The sequence below is a fragment of the Cicer arietinum genome, chromosome 1 (genome assembly GCF_000331145.2).
Source record: "Cicer arietinum cultivar CDC Frontier isolate Library 1 chromosome 1, Cicar.CDCFrontier_v2.0, whole genome shotgun sequence".
In the NCBI taxonomy this organism is placed as follows: Eukaryota; Viridiplantae; Streptophyta; class Magnoliopsida; order Fabales; family Fabaceae; genus Cicer; species Cicer arietinum.
Window position 1 is genome coordinate 21,815,260 of NC_021160.2, and position 15,542 is coordinate 21,830,801.

The following is a 15,542-nucleotide window of genomic DNA, read 5'->3' on the forward strand; positions in this document are numbered from 1 at the left end:
TAATATTGGAGCCTATCATAGATCTATTAATGGGTCATCCATATTATCTACATACCAAGTTTAGAGCGTGACGGGGTGTATTGGAAAAAAAGCCAAGTCCACATTGATTATAGTGCCTAATAAGATCTTATAAAAGCTTGGACACTCCTCACCTTAGAAGCCAGTTTTGGAGGGTATGGTTAGGCTTAGGCCTAAAATATAAGATGGTATTAGAGCCAGGTTCGATCTCTTATTGAGCCAATATTTTGATTATTCCACTTACATTTGTCCACGTTCTAGATATCCCATTAGGGTGTATTTCGATTCTTGTTATTCCACCTGCATTAATCAATGTTTAAGATGTTCAGTCCTAACTCCTTAGTGTGAGAGTGTTAGGTTTCTTTGAGCAACCCCAGGAAATTATTGGTCCCTGAATTTTATTTATTAATATAGACAAAGGTACACAAGAGAGCCTACTCTGTTCTAACTGGAATTTCCAGTTACTTCTAACAAAAAACCAAAGATCCCCAAGGCTGATCTAATTCTTATATTTATAGAAAATTAAGATCAGCAATACAAACTAATAGACTCTAACTAACTAAAGTAAAAATAAACAATGGAAATAACAACCTGTAAACATGCCAACCAGATACCAAACATGTGAATTTCTGTTTGGATATTTTCCTTTCTTTCTGTAATAAACTTTTAAGTTCTTATCTGTTGTAGAAGCTTCATTGCCTTCAATGCTTTGTCTAACAGAGAGTCTGTTGAATATCTTACATCCAGTAGATATGGTCTAGGTTGTGCTTATAAAACTTTGGAAGTCCTCACCAGCTCACCTTACTTGTCGATTTGGTAAGGTTGAGTTGGGTCTGACACCCAAATTCTAAGATGAACTAATTTTCTTTTTTTTCTTCTTTCAGATATATTCCAGTTCGTTCAGATTCAGTTGAGGGCGAACTTAGGTTATCTGATCCAACTGACATTGTTCTCCCAGGTAACCATTGTGCAAATCCATGATTTTTTACGACGAATTTGTTTTTTTAATAATGAATCACTTTATCCTTCAAAATTTTAAAGTTGTTCTTGGTAAATGATTGGGGTTCTTGCATTGCCCTCTAGAGCTTCCATATGCGGAGATGCTTGCTCTGACAGGAAAGCCAGTTGAAAGCGACATACTTACAGCTGTTGAAGTGATTCCAAAAAGCGAGATGCAGCAACATGTCTGGAGCAAGTACAAGAAAGATATAAGATACCAATGGTATGGTCTTATACTGCACATTAATGCAGCACTATGATACTTCTCATTGAACAATTTACTTTTTATTCTTGAGGGTTATTCGTTTACAATAATAGCTGGTTTTCACTCCTATCTGAATAATTACCATTTTCTTTTAGGCTCACAAATCTAGGTTGGAGTCTGTAAAAATTAAAACTTATCTATATGTTAGGTAATAAATACATTATACCATTTACAACAAACGAAGGTTCCAATGCAACTTGAATTGGATTTTTTATTTAATAATGATAATTCATCTACACTGTCTTTCAAGCTGAAACATATATTTATATAAATAAAAATATCATGCACCAGTAACATGGCAAAGTGGCTTTCAGACGTGGTTCGATAAAAAGCACCAAATCCTAATAGGCTAATATATTGGAAGGAGCAGTTGTGAGCTCAGATGAAAATGATAAATATGAAGATAGTAGTAATAATTATATTTGTGGTGTATTTATTTCTGTAAGGTTTAATATTTCTTACTAAGTAACAAATATATTTGTTACTATTTTATCAAGATAACAATAGTTGCAAGCTTGCGATGATTTTAATCAAAGCCTATTTTTTGTATCACATCAACATCATTGCAGGTTTTGTTCATCAGAATTGGGAGGCAGTTTTTCATATGAGCCATTACCCAATCAGAATTCTTGCTCCTACAGGGTGCGGCTAGAAGACATTGGTCATTGTTTGAAATGTGAATGTGTTGTAACTGATGTGTTTGGAAGGTCGGCTGAGGTTGTATACATTGAGACAACACCTGTATTGCCAGGTGATTGGTTTGATTACATAAGCATTCTTGCTTTACCATTATACACTTTTTGCTTATTCAACGAAAAAGTAGTCTGCGTATTTAGTTAGGCTGTGGTTGTGTATGAGATGTCTAAAATGGCAAAAATTAAGTTTGTGTAAGTAGAAAACCCCAAAATTTGATCACAAATGGCAAACCTTAAAGGGCAACATGAAGATGTTGCATGGCTCAAGCTCCTTTTTCTTTTCAACTCTAGCTCCTGTGGCCGGAGGTAGGAGCTCAATGTAATTATGGAGTGCAACATGAACTCTTCCAAGATCAGCAGTGAGAGGACCATCAATCTTGACAGATCCATAGAGATGTTTAGTATCATTGGTGTAGAGTACATTAACCTGATCCCAAACTAACTCATAAGTAAGGTGAGGGTGGAAAATTGGTTTGATGATATGTCAATATCATGAAGCGTTAATTTTAATGACACTACACAACTGAGCGATAATCTTCTCCCATTTTGGACATTCAGCCTTAATAGAATCAGAGAAAAGAAATACAAACTCAAGTACTAAATCTCTAATAAGCCTCGGCCACTGATTCAGCCTATCAAATCCCATTAAAGGAGACCTAAAAGGATTAGAGGGCCAACCCATTCAGAAGCATTTAAATTTAAATGGTCTTTACTGTAGATGATTTATGATTGAACATTAGGATTCAACTCCTCTAAAATGAGCTCTGAATTTAGAAGGGTAAGTAAGAGAATATCAATCAATGATTTGAAATGCAATCTCTTGTTTTGTCATTGATGATTGAGATGTCTTACTTTCTCCTCTAAATTAAATTACTTTCTTTAGAGGAGTCAAATGCAGGACATTATGGCATCATTTGTTTCATCTGTTCAACCCAACTAGTGGGAAACTGCTTCTTTGTTGTACTCAAGCTGTTACACTGTTGTTACTAATGCTTAGCGTGTTGCAAATATAATTAATGCTTTGTTTCAAATATAATTAACCTAATTACTTTCAAGAGCTTTAATAAACCTGCTTGCTTCTCATTTGATATGGATTTTGGAGATTGTGTAAAGAGTTGCTAGATTTTTTAGGTGTATGTGGATGACACAGTGTTCATAGACCGTGATGGTAAAAATATATGAAATTATGTACTTTATAGTTCTTTTTAATTTTGTGCTCTGAAGTACTTTATAGGCATTCTAGCTGCACACATTTAAGGATGTGTCAATTTTTTCTCAAAAGAAACACAAAATGGATATGCCATTTGAAAATTGAAATTAAATTTAGTCATTTTTTTCTGAAAAAATTGGAGTTCTTGTGCTATGTACTGCAAAAGTAGTGTTTTCATTATGACCATTTCTTTTATGTTGGTTTGACATGATATCTGCCTTCCTAAAAGTATTATATGTGCATTGTTAGGGATTCCTAGAATATACAAGCTGGAGATTGAGGGAAGGGGATTCCATACTAATCTCTATGCTGTTCGTGGCATTTATAGTGGTGGGAAAGAAGGCAAAAGTAGAGTCCAGTGGCTTAGATCAATGGTTGGAAGTCCTGATCTGATCTCTATACCAGGTATGCTAAACCCTTCAGCTCACATAAAACGGATTAGCTTTTCCCTTTTAGAAGTACTGTGATTGAATTTCAATACATGAAAGGAACTAAATTGCAATTTTTTTTTTTCTTTTGAAGACCAAAAGAGAAGATATATATATATATATATATATAAAGGAGTACAATAAGTATTCCAACCATGGATGTTAATCCTAGATAGTGGCATGGAGCTGCGGGTCTAGCTTTTGGCGGGATGATTGCTATTTGAATATTTTTATACTGAAATTATACAATTAATTACTTTACTGTTATTTTAGTATTTGTTTATATTGCTATTATTATTTTTCTATTCAATTATTGGTATATTATCACTAAATATTATAATTTTTTATTATTTGTGTTTTGACAGGCCTAACTTTTATATCAACAGAAAGTTGGGCCATAGTTAATACTCCCTCAAGTATCAAATTTTAGCAAAAGTAGGGTTAAAAAAAGTGGATGTATTTGGCCAATTCTATGACCCTACTATTGTTTATATTTGTGACCCGAGGTAGTAATATTATTTTATAAATAAACCCTAGGAGACGCCCAACTTTTCTTCTGGTGCCTTTTTAAGTTGTCTTTTTCTATAAACGGGAAAGGCAGACTTTGTCTTCAACCTTTCAACCTTTACCTAGTAAATACTTATTCTAATGTGAGTGTTACATTGCGCCCCCCTGTTCATAAACAGCCATAAGGAAGGAACAGAGTCACGGCAAAGGGTTTTCTAATGTGAAACTTTATTGTGCACCTGTAGTGCTGCCCGCATGCGTAAAACAAGCAATTTTTGGGTGCAAGGGCAGCAGCAGCTCATTTCCACACCGCACCGTCATGTGTGTGGGAGACTACCACTGTTATAGTGCCGCTAATTCCCACATTTACATCACAGATTCCAAAACATAAAACACATCCAGTAGTAGGTTAGCACATCACACTATCCAACACCCAACAAAACCGTAGGACTACATAGGTCCTATAGGCATGAAAATGTTTAGTCCCACAAAATCAATTAATTATTGCTTTTGGTCCCTCTTTGTGCTCTTTAGTTCCCTCAGTTGGTCAGTCTTTGGTCCCTCTCTTTGGATTGAGAGGGACAATTGTGATCTTTTTAGAAAGAGGGACCAAAAGCTGACTAAATTCTTACGGGACCAAAGCAATAACTACCCTATTTTTAGGGACTAAACATATTTAAAAGCCTTATATACTTGCTGAGTCTTTACCTGCAGTAGCAGGTTTACATGATGAGAAATGGATAGCTGTCAGTCACTAGGACAGCTGTCATAACACCATAACAGAAGTTAGTTATCCTCCCTATAAGGCACATGGCTAAATTCTTTTAGATACATGTGTATATTCTCATAGTTTTACTTATTACTTTCCAAATAAAGGATCACACCTTAAAAGGAACCTATGTTTGTAAGAGCCTTAGTAAGAAGGAATTTCTTGCTGTTTGAGTGAGTTTGTGATTGGAAAACTAATCAGAATTCAAAGTCCAAATACGATTGCCGAAGTGAGATTTGGGCTTGTGCTATGATACTTAACTAACACAAATGCCTTTATATAATATGAAGGGTGATTGAATCACATGACCTTAAAATACAATGCACTCTCTATCTTGTTTTTTCTCTTTCCTAGTTTGGTGAACTTCTCTTTCAGACGCTAGTTGTACTTTCCCTATTTCTCTCTAACAACAATTTCCCTCTATCCATGCCAAAAAACAACATATGTACTACATGTGGATAAGTGTTTAACTTGTTCACTATATTCTAGTAATCATCCGTGTTTCACGGACATGGATAAGTGTACTGGTAATTGCATCTACATATGGCAGCCCCAATGCTGTACCTGTGCTTTCTGGATAAACTTTACACGAGCAATATTCTCTTCTATTGTGTATCTATATAATTGAACTTTTTTTAATTAAATTTCAGGAGAAACAGGCAGAATGTATGAAGCAAATGTTGATGATGTTGGCTATAGGTTGGTGGCCATATACACTCCTGTAAGAGATGACGGAGTAGAGGGCCAAGCAGTTTCTGTATCCACAGAGCCAATTGCAGTTGGTATGTTGAAATTCTTTATCTACATGATAGTTGTTGAAGTTGTGGGATTTTAGATAAAAGGAGGAGAAAAAATAATAAGAGTTTGAATATTATTGATAATAGTTTTATGCTAACTTGATTACAAAAGACTCAATACTAATCTCTATTTATAGAGAAACATCTCAATCATAAATCAGGAACAAATCATAATAATAATGAGAGATATTATAAGATATTTCTATGATTATAAATTGGTTATAGAAAATAACTCAAGATACTATAATATAATTGCGGAACTTTCTTATTTTATTTTCTGTATCTTTACAATAATACAAAGCAGAATTTATACAGACTAGGAGATTAAGGCTGGGCGCTAATCTAGCCTAAGAATTAGGGAAGTTATTCTCCTCATAATTGCTAATTCTAATAAGATAGGAAAGGCTAGGAATTAGCTAATACTAATCTATATTTAATGGACATACAGCTGTCATAAAACTGTACAAAACAAAATCTGTTGATTCTCCTTAATTAGCGCCAATCTTCAACACTCCCCCTCAATCTGGGTGGTAGATATCTATCATACCCAGATTGGACCTGATAGTTTCGTATGTGTGCCTTGAAAGTGCCTTTGTTAGAATGTCTGCTGTTTGTCTGTTTGATGAGATGTGGTTAACACTTATGATCTCATGATCAATTTTCTCCTTAATGAAGTGTTTGTCTATTTCCACATGCTTTGTTCTATCATGGTGAACCGGGTTTTTTGCAATACTTATAGCTGCCTTGTTGTCACAAAGTATTCTCATAGTGTAGTTAGTAGGAATTTTGATCTCATCCAACATTCGTTTGAGCCAAATCCCTTCACAAATTCCTTGTGCCATAGCTCTGAATTCAGCTTCTGCACTACTTCTAGCGACCACAGATTGTTTCTTACTTCTCCATGTTACCAAGTTTCCCCATACAAAGGTGCAATAGCCTGTGGTGGATTTCCTGTCAGATAAACTCCCTGCCCAATCTGAGTCGGTATAAACTTCAATTCCCTGGTTGTGGCTCTTCTGGAAATAGAGCCCGCGGCCAGGTGTACCCTTTAGGTATTGAAGGATTCTATTTAGAGCCTTCATGTGAGTCTCAGTTGGGTTGGACATGTAGCGACTAGCCAAGCTCACAGCAAAACCAATATCTGGTCTAGTGTGAGTTAGATAGATTAGTTTTCCAACTAAGCTTTGGTATCTATCCTTATCAGCAGGTACACTTTCTTCTTCACTTTGTTTCATGGGTTCTACCGGAGTATTGGCAACTTTGCATCCAAGCATCCCTGTTTCTTTGAGTAAATCCAAAGTGTATTTCCTTTGAGAAACACAAATACCATCCCTTGTCCGAGCAATTTCCATTCCTAGAAAGTACTTGAGTTGGCCCAAATCTTTGACTTCAAATTCTTCGGTTAAGATACTCTTGAGGTGGCTGATTTGATCATGATCATCTCCTGTAATAACAATATCATCAACATAGACAATAAATAAGGCTATTCTTCCCTCCGGAGAGTGCTTAACAAACATAGTGTGGTCTGTTTGGCATTGGGCAAAGCCATCTTCCCTGACAACTCTTGTTAGTCTATCAAACCATGCTCTTGGAGATTATTTCAAGCCATAGAGGGATTTATGGAGTTTGCATACCATGTTTGAGGTGTCATGTGATTCAAGCCCGGGAGGTATTTGCATATACACCTCCTCTTCTAGCTCACCGTTTAGGAAGGCATTCTTTATATCTAATTGGTGTAGGGGCCAATCTAGATTTGCTGCCAATGATAATAGGACCCGGACTGAGTTGAGTTTTGCCACAGGTGCAAAGGTCTCTTCATAGTCCACTCCATATGATTGTGTAAATCCCTTTGCAACTAATCGGGCCTTGTACCTGTTTATACTCCCATCAGCATTGTGTTTAACCGAAAAGATCCACTTGCATCCCACTGGTTTCTTCCCTTCAGGTATTGTGGTGATTTCCCATGTGCCATTTTTTACCAGTGCTTGGACTTCTTCAGTTACAGCTGCTGCCCATTCAGGTTTCTGTAGAGCTTCTTGAACATTCCTTGGAATTTCTATGTTGTCAATGGCTGCTACAAATGATCTGTAGTTTTGTGATAATTTTCCATAGGAAACACAATTCTCAATAGGGTGTTGAGTGCAAGTTCTCACCCCTTTTCTTACAGCAATAGGAATATCAATATCAACAGTGTCAAGATTCACAAGGAGTTTAGAGTTTGGGACAACGTTACCTGTAGGGATTTCATTTTCTGGAATCTGGTGAGACTCATGGCTTTGCGGTGGAGCTGTGCTAGGCTCTACTTCCTTCCTCCTTCTTCTTTCATAAGTTTTCCAACTTCCTTCGTGTGTACCTTGATTATGTTGGGTTGTTCCAATTTCATTGTTTTTTCCATTTTCTGCCTCGGCCACTGCTTCAGTTTCTGTTTGATTATGTTGGGTTGTTCCAATTTCATTGTTTTTTCCATTTTCTGCCTCGGCCACTGCTTCAGTTTCTGTTACAACAACCGGTTCAGGTTCTGCTGTCCTTTCAGCTGGGATAGGGGCAGTTTCTGTTTGTTCAAACATCCAAGGTTGGTATTCTAAAGTTTCAATTGGATATGTGTGTACTTGCTCCCCCTGAATGCCAACTTTGGGGTAGTATGGTTGGTTCTCAAAGAAGGTTACATCCATGGTGTGGTAGAATTTTTTGGTGATGGGTGAGTAACATCTGTACCCTTTTTGGTGAGGTGAGTAACCAAGAAAAATGCACTTGATAGATTTGGGGTCAAGTTTACTACGGTGTGGGTTGTGGTTGTGGACGAAGGATGAGCATCCAAAAATCTTTAAGGGAATGGAGGTGAGTATTTTGCTGGTTGGGAAGAAGATTTGGAGTGTGGAGAGGGGGGTCTTGAGGTTAAGGATCCGGGAAGGCATTCTATTTATAAGGTGTGTTGCCGAAAGGACAGCTTCCCCCCAAAACTGGTTCGGGACATTTGTGGCTAACATGATTGATCTAGTTACTTCCAAAATATGTCTATTCTTTCTTTCCGCAACTCCGTTTTGTTGTGGAGTGTCCACACAAGAGCTTTGGTGAACAATGCCAACTTTTTGTAGGTAAGAACTTAGAATCGAATTGTAGTACTCACAACCATTGTCAGTTCTAAGCACTTGGATCTTGTTGTGAAATTGAGTTTGCACCATGTTGTGGAAAACCTCAAAGATCCTTCCTACTTCTGATTTCTCTTTCATTAAAAATACCCAGGTAACACGAGTGTGATCGTCAATGAACGTGACAAACCATCTAGAACCAGTAACATTCTTAATGCGTGATGGTCCCCATACATCACTATGAATTAGGGCGAAAGGTTGGGATGGCTTATAGGGTTGGGGTGGGTATTGGCTACGTGTATGTTTGGACAATTGACAAATTTCACACTGAAAATGCTTCTGATTTTTATTGAATAAAGAAGGAAATAATTTTTCCAGATACATGAAATTTGGGTGGCCTAATCGATAGTGCCATAACATTACAGGATTGTCACTACTTGGAACACTAGCTGCTGCATATGACTGGTTCTTGAGTCCTCTTTCTAATTCTTCAGCTTGAAGTAGGTAGAGTCCAGCACACTCTTTAGCACTGCCAATCGTCTTCCCCGACTCCAAAATCTGAAATTCACACAAGTTAGGAGAAAATTTAGTAACACATTTCAAATCTCTTGTGATTTTGCTAATGGACAGCAAGTTGCAATCAAGTTTTGGCACATATAGAACATATTCTAGTGTAATATTAGGTGACAAAATAATTGATCCTGTACCCATGACCTTAGAATGTGTGCCATCTGCTATTCGGACAGTGCAGTTAAATGGATAAGGAGAATAACTAGTAAACAAATTAAAATTTCCAGTCATGTGATCTGAAGCCCCTGAGTCAACAATCCATGACTTTGTTTTTCCCATGCTAGTATTTAGAGCATGTGAGACATTCCCTCTCTGAGCCACTACAGCCGTACCACCTTTTTCTGTAGAGAGCATGGTTTGTTTGAAGATTTTTTGTAAAGCCTCCATTTGTTCCTTGTTAAATGGAAATGAAGTAGATTTTACCTCAGCTTCTTGGTAGTTAAAAATTGCGTTGCCTCTGCTGTCCCTGCTTTTGAATTGCTTGGCTTCTGGGGGTTTTCCATGTATAACCCAACATATTTCTTGTGTATGGCCTGGTTTCTTGCAGTGATCACACCAGGGACGATTTTTCTTTTGAAATGGCCGAATTTGGTTTCCTCTTGCAGCCATTGCTGAGCTCTCGGTGGGAGGTGTTGAGGTGGCATTTCCCAACATGAGTTTCCTCCTGCTCTCTTCTCTCCTTACTTCTGAAAAGGCTTCCCGAATTTTGGGAAGAGGTTTGGTTCCAAGGATCCTTCCACGGACTTCATCAAGGTCCTTGTTTAGTCCCAATAGGAACATGTAGATTCTGTCCTTCTCCACCAGCTCTTTGAATTTTTTCTTATCCCCTGGACAGTCCCATGTGACTTCTTCATATACATCTAGTTGTTGCCAATGTCTACTAAGTGTATTAAAATACTCAGTAACAGAAGATTCTCCTTGTCGAAGGTTGTGTAGAATGCTTCTTATCTCAAATATGGCAGAGGTATTGTCCACATTTGAATATGTTTCCTTCACAGCATCCCATATCTCCTTTGCCGAATCATAGAACATGAAATTTTCACCAATTTCGTTGGTCATGGTGTTGAGCAGCCATGACATTACTTGGCTATTCTCAAGTTTCCATTTTTGAAGGGTGGCATCTCCTTCTTGGGGACATTTTGTGTCTCCTGTGATGTAGTCTTCTCTCCCTTTTCCTTGAAGGAAGATCTTGACTGATCTTACCCATTGGGTATAGTTTTGACCATTTAATTTATGGCCAGTGATGAGATGACTGAGCCCATCATGTGAACTGGTCGGAAATGATCCAGTTTCCATCTTTGGCTGTTTGTCGGAAGGTTCACCCATTGCTGGCGGCGCTAGGGTTTTCTTAGGGATGGATCAGATCGAGCTCTGATACCATGCGGAACTTTCTTATTTTATTTTCTGTATCTTTACAATAATACAAAGCAGAATTTATACAGACTAGGAGATTAAGGCTGGGCGCTAAGCTAGCCTAAGAATTAGGGAAGTTATTCTCCTCATAATTGCTAATTCTAATAAGATAGGAAAGGCTAGGAATTAGCTAATACTAATCTATATTTAATGGACATACAGCTGTCATAAAACTGTACAAAACAAAATCTGTTGATTCTCCTTAATTAGCGCCAATCTTCAACAATAATATAATAAATATTATAAGATATTTTCTAATATTCTAACACTCCCCCTAAAGCTAAAGCTTAAACTTTAGCTTGTTACAAGAAAACAATGTATTGCTCCGCAACAGAATAAGAGTGAATGAAAAGGAATCTCAAGGATGCAGATGAAGTTGGAGAGAATTGCTATAAATATAGCTTAGTTAGAAGCCGAAATGATCATCAGCCTGAGAGAAATTCATGGCAAGCAATTGAACAAAGCAAAGTCCGTTCTTCTAAAAACTGCATTTGGAAGCTTCAAACTAATAATACCGGAGATTCAAAATATTTAAACTTGAATTTGCTTCAAAGAGAGAGAGGCATGCTTCAGGGAGAGAAAGACAAAGTTAATACATCTGGGACAAAGATGGGGTCAATGTATTTGGGACAAATTACTAAGTTGTATGCATGTGACTCTAAAAAAGAAACTTAAAACAAGATCTGGAACTAGGAAGGAAAATCCAATCTAGACGACTGAAACACCGTGTCACAAGGCGGAGAGACACGCCTGAGCTCGAGGCTGTTGGCGGCGTCGTGTGGGTTGAACACGGAGGACCTTGGAGGCACATGAGCGTGCATGGAGCAACCTTTGGCCTAAAAAATCTGGTTTGTGTAGATTGGGAGATTTCGCACACAATGGAAGTGGTTGTGTCGAAAAACTTGCTGGAAAACTTTTCCAGCAGTAATACTAGACAACAGGCGGCAGCGGACGGTGGTTCTTGGAGGTAACAGGTGTAACCGTAGCACAAAATTGGAATACAAGGGCAAATTTAGAACCAGGAGGTCAAGGCAAGTTCAATGAAATAGGCCGCGTCTTAAACGGCTGTCAGACGCGTCGTCACGCGCGGTGAAGAGCGGCGTTGTGTGGATCTGACACTGGGTGGACGGTGAGTCATGTGTGGTGGCTTTCGGCAACGCGCTTTGAGGTGTGGGCCGATCTGGAAGAGGCGAAGCTGGTGGAGTGGTCTTTTGTCAGAAAAGTAGCTGGAAACAGTGGCGGTGACAACGGCAATAGCGAACTGAACGACATATCTGGAAACAGGAAGGAAAACCCAATCTAGACAATTGAAACATTGTGCCGGAAGGGGGACAAACGCGCCTAAGCTCGAGGTTGTTGGTGGCGGCGTTTGGAATGAATATGGAGAGGATCGTGAAGGAACATGAGCGCGCGGGGAGCAACTGTTGGCATAAAAAATCTGGGTTGTGTAGATTGGGAGATTTCGCACAATGGAAGTCGATGTGTCGAAAAACTTGCTGGAAAACTTTTCTAGCGCGACACTGATGGAAGGCAGCAATAGACGGCGGATCTTGAAGATAGTAGATGTAACCGTAGCCCGAAACTAGAATACGAGGGCAGATTCGAAACCTCAAGGTTGAGGCGCGATTGACCAACCAAGCAGCAACTGAGAGGCGTCAAAACGCGCCATCACATGTTGTGTAGACGGCGGCTCGTGACATCTACTCGCAGGAGAGATTAACAACACGTGAGAGTGCATGTGATGGCTTTTGGTGATGCGCTTTCGGGCATGACCTGATCTAAAGATGACAACGTTGTTCGTAAGAAAATTCGCCGGAAATAGCCGCAGTAGCGAATTGAAAGGAAAATGAGTGAAACATGTCGGAATGTTGGAAAAGAGAAACTATGCTTATATTCCCTAACTGTTGGGAACTCGGCAGCAGAATAGAGGCAGGATCGTTCAAAGAGGATCGAAATAGACTCTAAATACTATGTTGAAGTTGTGGGATTTTAGAGAAAAGGGGAAGAGAAAATAATAAGGGTTTGAATATTATTGATAATAATTTTATGCTAACTTGATTACAAAAGACTCAATACTAATATCTATTTATAGAGAAACACAGACTCAATCATAAATTAGGAACAAATCACAATAATAATGAGAGATATTCTAAGATATCTCTATGATTATAAATTTATCATAGGAAATAACTCAAGATACTCTAATATTATATAAAAGATATTATAAGATATTTTATAATATTATTTCAATTCTATTGAAATTGCAAACTTTGCATAATGCAATGGTGTTTTGTTCTGTTCATTCCTTTTCATATTCTCTATTATCTACTATTCTTTATGGTACAAATAGATCAAAGTTCTAATGCTAAACTGCTGGTAAAACCAGGCTCCAAAGCAATAGATTTCGTTTATTAATCATTATTGCATGATTTTGCTTTTCATTATTCCATGCAGAGCCTGATGTTCTTAAAGAAGTGAAGCAGAACCTTGATCTTGGATCAGTGAAATTTGAGGTAGGTTATATCTATTTGATTGGTATTTTTGTCATTACCATACTCTGAAAATGTATTTTTGAATCTGTTCTAACTACTGCTATCACCTTGTATATAACTAAAATAAAAAATGCAATATTTTTTTGTGGATGATGATAGATAGAAGGAAAATGAGAATGAATCAGAGAATTTATGTAATAATATGGATGAAATCAAGCCCTTTCTCTCATACACTTCAGCCCCTTTTGGCGTTGGGTCCCATCCATGCTCCAAAAATGTATTTTTGATTATGTTTACCACTATCACTAGGCATAACAATAAAATAAAAAATGAAATATATTTACAGGAATGATTAGTTATTAATTTCTATCTAGAGATTCTAGTTCATCAAGGTTGATACATGGATGATCAGTTAATAGTTATTAATTTCTATCTAGAGATTCTAGTCCAACTAGTTTTTTTTTTTTGAACGTAGAGTCGTAGATGGATGCCACAATTGTCTTAAACAGAATGGAGACATAAATCAAGTCACGCATTCAGTTTGATATATTCAATGCTCTAGTTCTTCTGGTGTTATGGTGTACAAAGGAAACATTTGATAATTCACAAGAGAATATGACATGTTGGTAAACCCATATTGTCCAAGTATCTGAAATGCTAAACTCTTATTTTTGGGATATATGATTGACTAGTCTTTTTTGTTTTGTTGCTTGGAGTCTCTTGTTTCTCATTTCTAGTTGTTATTCATGAATAATGTCATCCAATGTGTGATTGTGTTGCATCTCAAGTTTGGTTTGCCTACAAAACCATAATGGATCTGATTTTTTCTCGGACATTGCATTGGAAAATGCTTTGTAACATCACATTTTTCTTTTTCCTCCCGTAGTATTTATCCTTCATAGTCTTAAGTCTTTGCTTGTCTTGTGTGGCAGGTATTGTGTGACAAAGACCAAACCTCGAAAAAGGTATTTTTAATATTAGCCTTTTTATTTATTCATTTGGAACTGAAACATAATCATTTTAAAAATAAGGCTTAATTGCCGTTTTGGTCTCCCTATTTTAGCTGAATCACGAAAATAGTCCTTCCATTTTATTTCTCTCCAGTTTTGGTCTCCCAAACAGAATTTTGGTTCAAAACTTGATGAAATGTCATTTTTTTGCACTTATTTAAGCCACACCATACCTCAAGATCTTGTGGTGCAACAATTGTATATGAGATCTATGATCATAAATGGTGTGGTATGGCTTAAAAAAATGATACTTTATCAAGTTTTGAACCAAAATTTTGTTTGGAGGACCAAAACTGAGGAAAAATAAAATGGGGGGACTATTTTCATGATTCAGCTAAAATAGAGGGACTAAAATTGCAATTAAGCCTAAAAGTAATGGAAAAGCAAAAAGAACTAGTCCTATTTTTGACATTATTTCTATTCCAGATTTCATCGTTGGGTACATATGAGAGACGAATCCTTGAGATTAATAGGAAAAGGGTCAAGGTGGTAAAGCCTGCCACCAAGACTTCTTTTCCAGCTACAGAAATTCGTGGTAGTTATGCCCCTCCGTTTCATGTAAGTTTGGGTGACTTATGAAACACAATTTCCCTCATCCACTATATAAAGTCATTGCCAGAATATTTTATCCTTGATTTACATGTGTTAATCTTTGAATATAATCAGGTGGAGCTTTACAGGAATGATCAACACCGTCTAAAAGTAGTAGTGGACAGTGAGAATGTAGCTGACTTGATGGTGCAGTCCCGACACATTCGGGATGTTATTGTTCTTGTGATTAGAGGACTTGCTCAACGATTCAACAGTACTTCCCTCAATTCCCTTCTCAAGATAGAGACATGATACTTTTTTTTTTTTAATTCATAGTTTGTATAGTCATATTTGATCTGGGAAAACAAGTTTCTGAAGGCAGATATCTCAAGGTTTGATAGTTCTTTTTTGATTTGAGGTTTGCTTGTCCTGAGTGCAAAGTATTGTTGTTTTGTGATAACAGTTAATGATACCATAATCATTTCAGGCCACTGATTATTAGAGCTGTGTGAAACATGAGATAATTACTATTTACAAATTTCACATTAATATCGCATGCTTGTGCTGACCGTTTAACAATCGAATACAATTGAGACAGGAGTAGGGTTTGTTCAGTTTGGGTTTGCACACTTTTGCCATGCGACAATAATGTTTCTATTTAAAGTAAATATATTTCTAAAACGTGCGTTTGTTGTTGTGCCAAGGTGAAACATCAAAATTAAGACACTCACTTTTAAAGACTATAATGG

The 15,542-nt window shown here is 37.2% G+C and overlaps 1 protein-coding gene across 5 annotated transcripts in view; it reads left to right on the forward strand.

Annotated features, from left to right (window-relative positions):
- The window catches only part of LOC101504641 (187-kDa microtubule-associated protein AIR9), a 42,014-nt gene extending 26,723 nt beyond the window's left edge, over window positions 1-15,291 (forward strand). For 3 of the 5 annotated variants that reach the window (XM_027333498.2, XM_004488211.4, XM_027333501.2), the window contains 9 exons: window positions 903-976; window positions 1,102-1,240; window positions 1,852-2,033; window positions 3,437-3,592; window positions 5,542-5,673; window positions 13,215-13,273; window positions 14,185-14,217; window positions 14,689-14,820; window positions 14,929-15,291. In XM_027333498.2, the coding sequence (XP_027189299.1) occupies window positions 903-976; window positions 1,102-1,240; window positions 1,852-2,033; window positions 3,437-3,592; window positions 5,542-5,673; window positions 13,215-13,273; window positions 14,185-14,217; window positions 14,689-14,820; window positions 14,929-15,105 (1,084 nt within the window). In that variant the 3' untranslated portion in view covers window positions 15,106-15,291. Of the gene's footprint in view, window positions 1-902; window positions 977-1,101; window positions 1,241-1,851; window positions 2,034-3,436; window positions 3,593-5,541; window positions 5,674-13,214; window positions 13,274-13,727; window positions 13,879-14,184; window positions 14,218-14,688; window positions 14,821-14,928 lie in introns of those variants that run through there. The other 2 variants (XR_003472353.2, XR_003472351.2) reach the window with 2 other exon arrangements.
- The last annotated feature ends 251 nt before the right edge of the window (window positions 15,292-15,542 follow it).